This window comes from Myripristis murdjan, chromosome 12, assembly GCF_902150065.1.
Source record: "Myripristis murdjan chromosome 12, fMyrMur1.1, whole genome shotgun sequence".
Lineage (NCBI taxonomy): Eukaryota > Metazoa > Chordata > Actinopteri > Holocentriformes > Holocentridae > Myripristis > Myripristis murdjan.
This window is the reverse complement of record NC_043991.1, coordinates 1,270,330-1,277,829: the sequence shown is the minus strand read 5'-3', so window position 1 is coordinate 1,277,829 and position 7,500 is coordinate 1,270,330. Positions and strand designations below refer to the sequence as shown.

Sequence of the window (7,500 nt, the reverse complement as noted above, 5' to 3'; positions counted from 1 at the left end):
CCAGCATCACCATTCCGGCCATCATCTTCATCGCAACAGTTTTCACCATTCCATCTACCATCAACACTCCATCTACCATCAACATTCCGACTAACATCAACATTCCGACTACCATCAACATTCCGACTACCATCAACACTCCAACTACCATCACCATTCCAACCATCCTCAGCATTCCAACCATCAACAGAATGTTGATTGTGGACTGCTCCGACTGTCTTCAACATTCCGACTGTCTGCAACATTCCGACTGTCTGCAACATTCCGACTGTCTTTAGTATTCCAACTGTCTTCAACATTCCGACTGTCAACATTCCGACTGTCTTTAGTATTCCAACTGTCTTCAACATTCCGACTGTCTGCAACATTCCGACTGTCAACATTCCGACTGTCTGCAACATTCCAACTGTCTGCAACATTCCGACTGTCTTTAGTATTCCGGCTGTCTTCAACATTCCGACTGTCTGCAACATTCCGACTGTCTTTAGTATTCCAACTGTCTTCAACATTCCGACTGTCAACATTCCGACTGTCTTTAGTATTCCAACTGTCTTCAACATTCCGACTGTCTGCAACATTCCGACTGTCTGCAACATTCCGACTGTCAACATTCCGACTGTCTTCAACATTCCGACTGTCTTCAACATTCCGACTGTCTGCAACATTCCGACTGTCTGCAACATTCCGACTGTCTTTAGTATTCCGGCTGTCTTCAACATTCCGACTGTCTTTTTGTGTTCTGACTGTCTTCAACATTCCAACCATCATCATCAGTCCATTTGTCATCAATATTCCGACTGTCCTCAGCGTTCCGACTGTCTTCAACATTCCGACTGTCTTCAACATTCCAACTGTCTTCAACATTCCAACTGTCTTCAACATTCCGACTGTCTCTAGTATTCCGGCTGTCTTCAACATTCCGACTGTCTTCAACATTCCAACTGTCTTCAACATTCCAACTGTCTTCAACATTCCGACTGTCTCTAGTATTCCGGCTGTCTTCAACATTCCGACTGTCTTCAACATTCCAACTGTCTTCAACATTCCAACTGTCTTCAACATTCCGACTGTCTCTAGTATTCCGGCTGTCTTCAACATTCCGACTGTCTTTAGTATTCTGGCTGTCTTTTTGTGTTCTGACTGTCTTCAACATTCCGATTGTCTTTTTGTGTTCTGACTGTCTTCAACATTCCAACCATCATCATCAGTCCATTTGTCATCAATATTCCGACTGTCCTCAGCGTTCCGACTGTCTTCAACATTCCGACTGTCTTTAGTATTCCAACTGTCTTCAACATTCCAACTGTCTTCAACATTCCAACTGTCTTCAACATTCCGACTGTCAACATTCCGACTGTCTTTAGTATTCCGGCTGTCTTCAACATTCCGACTGTCTTTAGTATTCCGGCTGTCTTCAACATTCCGACTGTCTTCAACATTCCGACTGTCTTTAGTATTCTGGCTGTCTTTTTGTGTTCCGACTGTCTTCAGCATTCCAGCATTCATCAATATTTGTCACTGTCCTCAGCGTTCCGACTGTCCGACTGTCCTCAGCGTTCCGACTGTCCTGAGCTCTGTGGTTCCAGCAGGAATGTGCTCTCCCTCTCTGGGGGGCGGGGCCTGTCTTCCTGTCAGTCATCACAGGCTCATATCTGGGAATCTGCTCGGGGGATCAACATGAAATGTGGTGACGGCGTTCCCGTCGGCCAGAGGATCAAACCTGGAACGTTGTTTGAGCCTCCTGAGCTTCTGTTTGGCGCCACCAGCAGGCCCAGTGGGGCAGGTGCAGCTCAACTCCCGGCTGCTTACCTGAAACTAGATTTTCTTTTAAAAAGTCACAAAAGGAAATTATTAATTTCTTCTTCTTCTCCTTCTTCTTCTTCTTCTTCTTCTTCTTCTTCTTCTTCTTATGTCATTATTATTAGATATTGTTGTGGTTTTTCTGTTTCAGTTTTTTTTTTGTTTTAATTTAGTTTTAATTTTTTTTTTTTGCTTTGCTCTGACATTTTTATTTTTGTTTCCATTGTAGGTTTACTGCTCTTGATCCATATTTAGATATATTTTACTTATTATTTACTGATCTTGACATCTGGCTTGTTTTTGTCGTTTTTGTTTTATTGATACAGTGTCATTTTGAATTATTGCTTATTTTTATTGTTGCTGTTCTTTTTTTTTTCTTCTTTTTCTTGGAGCCCCAGAGGAAGATTAGTGACCGCTTTGTGGAAGCCAAAAAAAGATCCAAATCCAAATAAAGAATGAATCTATCAATCTATCTATTTGGTGTCGTTGTTGTTGTTGTTGTTGTTGTTGTTGTTGTTTTCTAATTTTGTTTTTCCTTACAGAGAATGCTCAGTAGCTGCCTTATGGAAATCATTTTTTTCTTTTTCTCTTTTCTCCTTCCCTGTTCCCCCGTCTGCCTCCTTCTATCTTCATTTCTTGCATTCTGTCTCCCTCTCTCTCTCTCTCTCTCTCTCTCTCTCTCTCTCTCTGTCTGTCTCTCTGCCTGTCTCTCTCTCAGTCGTTACTGGGCGGTGAGTTGGGTATGGGGAGTCCCGGCGCCGCGTCGCCCACCAAGCCAGGCGGTCAGTACTACCAACACTTCGGCTCGAACCCGCGGAGGAGACCGCTGCATATGGATACCATGGGTGAGACGCCGTTAGCAAACATTACACACACACACACACACACACACACACAGAGAGCGTGATTTACATTTACATTCTGGTAACTCAGCCGTTTCTCTGCCGTCCGAGCAGCAGAATAAAGGCCTCAGTTTGTAGATCACAAAACGAGGAGCGAGCCGCGAGCCGCAGTAGAAACACAATAGAAACCGGCGTCTGATCAGTGCATGGGTTTTAAGGCTGATCACGACATATAGAGCTGGCTCATTCCATATAAGATCAGAGAAGCCGTGCAAAATCTTACATTCATCCTGTGAATATTTTCTGACAGGAAGGTCCAAATTTCACACTTTTTTTTCATGTTCTTTTTTTCTGTAATTTCTGAGCCTCATAGCTTCATTATTAACAGAGGAAGCCACATGAAATGTGCAGGGCTGAAAAACAAACTTGAGCTCTGTTCAAATCTGCAGCCGAGTCAGTTTTACATCCATCCTCAGTGTCACAATCCCAAAATCTGTTTTTTCTTCAATTTGATTTTTTTTTCTGTAACCGACTTTGAGCATCAGTATGTTGGGAAAAATGAAAGTTTGAGCAGCAGAACTGGAGCAGTTTAATGTCTGAGACTCAGAGGAACAGAAACCAGCGCTGGTGTCCTGGAGGTGTCGGGTGTTTTCTGATAATTCAGCAGAGAAAACTGGAAAAAGTGCATTTTGGGGAACCTCTGAAGGGTCCTATCAGCGTGTGGGACGGGCGGCTGCTCAGATGAAGGCTCTCAGTTTTAGTGACATTTTGAGACCAGGCTCATGTTGTGGCCACGAGTCCTTCTGTGTCAGAATTATTTTCTAAAAGAGGCATATTCTTAAATGTAAAATTGGGGATTCTATTAACTCGTGAAAGGAATTACAACCGTGATAAAATGTTTGAACAAACAAAAGAAACAGAAGAAGTTCAGGCGGAGAGAGACACTGTGCAACACGCCAATATCTGATATTTAAACAAAAGGCAGATTTATCAGCCAACATATTGATAAACGGGTCACGGAGCCCAGCAGGTCAGAGACGTGCTGCTCTGTCCTGCAGTAGAAACTCAGTAGAAAGCAGTGCAGTCAGTTCAGCAGCACAGTAGAAATGTGAGGGTGTGACTCAGGAGATACAGAATAGAAACCAGTCCGTCCAGTGACGCAACCCGAAACCAGCAGAAACCAGTCGGTGTTCCGGGTTGGCTCTCCTCTGATTGATCCTTTGATCGATGACGAGCTGCAGCTCCTCGACACGGCCGGCAGATTGACCTCAGATCTGAGAATTACCTGCAGATAATCTGAGATAATCTGAGACACAGAGACGAAGGTCATAAAACAAGAGATTGCACACTGAACGTTCACCTGGTGAGCGACTGAACTGAGGCCGGATCACACACTCACACACACACACACACACACACACACACACACACACAACACACCACACCTTTGAAAGAATATTTGTTAATTTCATGTCGCTAATCTCTGAGTGGACAAAAAGTGATTTTTGCAGATTAGACAAAATACCGAGAACACTGGAAATGGTAGTATTTTGTTGTTGTTTGTTTGTTTGTTTTTTTGTACCTGATGTACAAATGAGCCGATATTAGATGTAGATCTAGTATAGGTAGATCTCCGCTCTGCCATCAGTTCTGCCTTTTAACAGAGTTTATAATGTTCAGTTTGTGTTGACATTGTGCAGAATGTGTCACTTTAATTCTGTGTTTATTACTGAGGTTGTAGTTTGCAGAGGTCTGCTACTGGACTGCATTATACTGAGAGGGGTTTCTGATTTTTTGTCCTCCCTATTTATATACAATGATGAGGGACAGAATAGTGGAAACAGCTGTCAGTAAAGTGCAGCACTAACTATGAGCTCAATGCCAAACACAGAAGTGAATGAACACCTCTGTTACCGTGACAACAAGACAAGCTGAGCATTATAGGCAGCAGGAGAGGAAACTTTATGGCACAACAGATGGATTAGATTAGATTAGATTAGATTAGATTATTCAGGTGGAGCTGATAAAGTGACACAATATCTATCTATCTATCTATCTATCTATCTATATATATATATATATATATATATATATGCATGTAAATACATATGTCTATATCTATATATCTATTTAGATATAGATATATAGATATAGACATGTTTCTGTGTGTGTGTATCTATATATCTATATATCTTTATATATATAGTGTGTGTGTGTGTGTTTTTAGATGACTGTTTGCTCTCAGTGTTAAAGCGGGCTGATCTCAGCTGACAGCGGTGTGTGTCTTCTTTCAAAAGCTATCGTGTTTTTTGGAAGGCCGCACATTATCACTGTGTGTGTGTGCGTGTGTGTGTGTGTGTGTTTGTTGTCAAAGAGGAATTATATGGTGGAAAAAAGGCAGGAAAATGTTTTACAAAAAAGGACAATAGTGGCCAGGGTCTAGCCTTGGTAGAAGTAGCCTTGAGAAGTGGCAAACACACGCGCACACACACACACACACACACACACACACACACACAGCGCACAGAGAAGAGCAGGCCAATTTCCAAGCCACTCTTTCATTTTCCATCAAAGTCTCACCTTCTGAGTTAATGGAGTCCTCCCTGAGCTCCCGGAGGAGGAGCAGCCTCGTGTCAGACGCCGGCCTCAGTCTCTTTGTCACAACAAACTGCAGCCTGTCCTTTTCCCGCCTGGTTTTTCTGCGTTTGTGTTTTCAGCCCAACGCTCTCCATGTCAGTATGAGGACGGCCTCTGTTCCTCCTCTTTATTTGTCCCCCAGCTGAAGGTCTGCTCTCTCACCTCCTCTCTGTGTCGCTGTGTTTGCCTTGCAGACGTCCACCCCAAAAAAGTGCGGAAAGTCCCTCCCGGCTTGCCGTCCTCAGTAAGTCCTGCTCCTCTCTCTGTTTTGTGCTGAGTGTGTGGCCGGGTCAGAACCGCAGCTTTTCACGACCCAAACAAAAGAGCGAGGGGGGAGGCGGCTCGTCCTCCTCGCTCTGTGTGTGTGTGTGTGTGTGTGTGTGTGTGTGTGTGTCGCTGCACATCACACTTGTGTTTTCATTCTTAATCAGGTTTGTGACGACAGGCAGGTCTGAGGTCAGCCTGTGAGAAAATAATGTGAACAGACTTTTCCTCCAAAATGCAGCGTCCAAAAAAAACATGACATGTTTGTAGAAAGTGACACAAATCAAAATCAACTTATAAAAAAAAAAAAAAAAACAAGTAAAATAAATAAATAAATAAATAATTTAATTAATTAATAACTGGATAAATTAATCAATATATAAACAAATTAGTTAAATAAACTCCAGATGAAATGTGAAGGCAAAAAGTCACTTTTGGGAAACAGGAAATATATATAGATACATTTATAGATATATAGATATATATAGACACACACTATAGACTAGTAGACACAAATTGAAAGTTACTTATGAAAAGAAATTAATTAATGCATGTATATATTAATAAATATGTAAATAAATTGATACATGAATGAATAAATAAATCAATAAATACAATTCAAAACTCAAAATCTGAAAGCCAAAGAAGTCGCTTTTGAAAAAGATTAAAAAAAAAAAAAAATCACACACATAAATCTAAAGACTTCTGCTCACGCTGTTGGAGGAAGTGTAATCTGAATTTATTTGGAAATATCTGCTGTCAAATTAAAATAAAGAAAGAAAGAAATGAATTAAAAAAAATCTGCATTTTGGAGGTAAAGCTCTTGGAAAGATGGAAAGATGAACTGATAGACGGATGTACTTTATTGATCCCAGATAGTGGAGCGTCGTGTGTGTGTGTGTGTGTGTGTGTGTGTGTGTGTGCTTTGACCTGTGTGGTTTGGACCTGGGTTCCTTCAGTCCGTTCAGACGGCGAGTAGAAACAGTAGAATCAGAGTAGAAACAGAGCAAAGCAGCGCTGAAGGAGCTCTTATTCTGAAATGTGTGTGTGTGTGTGTGTGTGTGTGTGTGTGTGTGTGTGTGTGTGTGTGTGACGCTCTGACACTTCGCTGTGTCTCTGTTTCTGCTTTATCGATGTAACGGCTTTCCTGTGCTTGTGATTGGAGTTCAGTGAAAACGCAAAGAAAAGGGACATTTCAGATATTTTTTTTTCATTGTCTTTTTAAATTTGATGTGTGATATTTGTTTTTTATTTGTTACATTTTATTTGTTATATTTTATTTGTTACATTTTATTTGTTATATTTTATTTGTTCTTTTTCTGTCCTCGACGAGGGAATAGTGTGTTTTTCGTTGCGTGTTGAGGCGGCGTCTGACGGGCCCGTTTGGATCTGTGAAGTCCAAGTTAAAGGTGCAGTTCAGTGTTTGCAAGATGTTGAAGTGTGTGTGTGTGTGTGTGTGTGTGCGCGTGTGTGTGTGTGTGTGTGTGTGTGAGCCGCTCGGCCCCGGCCTCGGCTCCGGGAGTCGGGAGTCTCCGGCTCGCTGTGGCCTCGGAGCCGCTTTGTCCTCCTCGCCTCTCCTCGGCAGACGGCGGAGAGGGCGAGGAAAACAGGGCGACAGAAAGAAAAGAAAGAAAAGAAAAGAGAAGAGAAGAAAAGAGAAGAAAAGGATGCAGGGAAAACCAGGCAAACCGGGAGAGAGGAAGTAGAAAAAGAAGCCGTGGAGGCAGCCGGGTTTGGTTTGACGGATTGATTTTGTTGTTTTGTGAAAGATGTGTGTCCTGTGTGAGGAGGAGGAGGAGGAGGAGGAAGAGGAGGAGGAGGAGGAGGAGGAGGAGGAGGAGGTGGAGGAGGTGGAGGAGGAGGAGGAGGAGGAGGAGGAGCTGGGATGTTGCCGGCAACATTTTTGATGCAACTTGGTGGAGCCATGTTGCCGGGCGACCGGGGCCACGGGGCCACG

General features: G+C 42.7%; 1 protein-coding gene across 3 annotated transcripts in view; it reads left to right on the top strand.

Annotated features, from left to right (window-relative positions):
- tcf4 (transcription factor 4) overlaps positions 1-7,500 on the top strand; it is a 241,881-nt gene that overhangs the window by 125,062 nt on the left and 109,319 nt on the right. For all 3 annotated transcript variants that reach the window (XM_030065050.1, XM_030065049.1, XM_030065051.1), the window contains 2 exons: positions 2,519-2,645; positions 5,474-5,523. In XM_030065050.1, the coding sequence (XP_029920910.1) occupies positions 2,519-2,645; positions 5,474-5,523 (177 nt within the window). The remainder of the gene's footprint in view (positions 1-2,518; positions 2,646-5,473; positions 5,524-7,500) is intronic.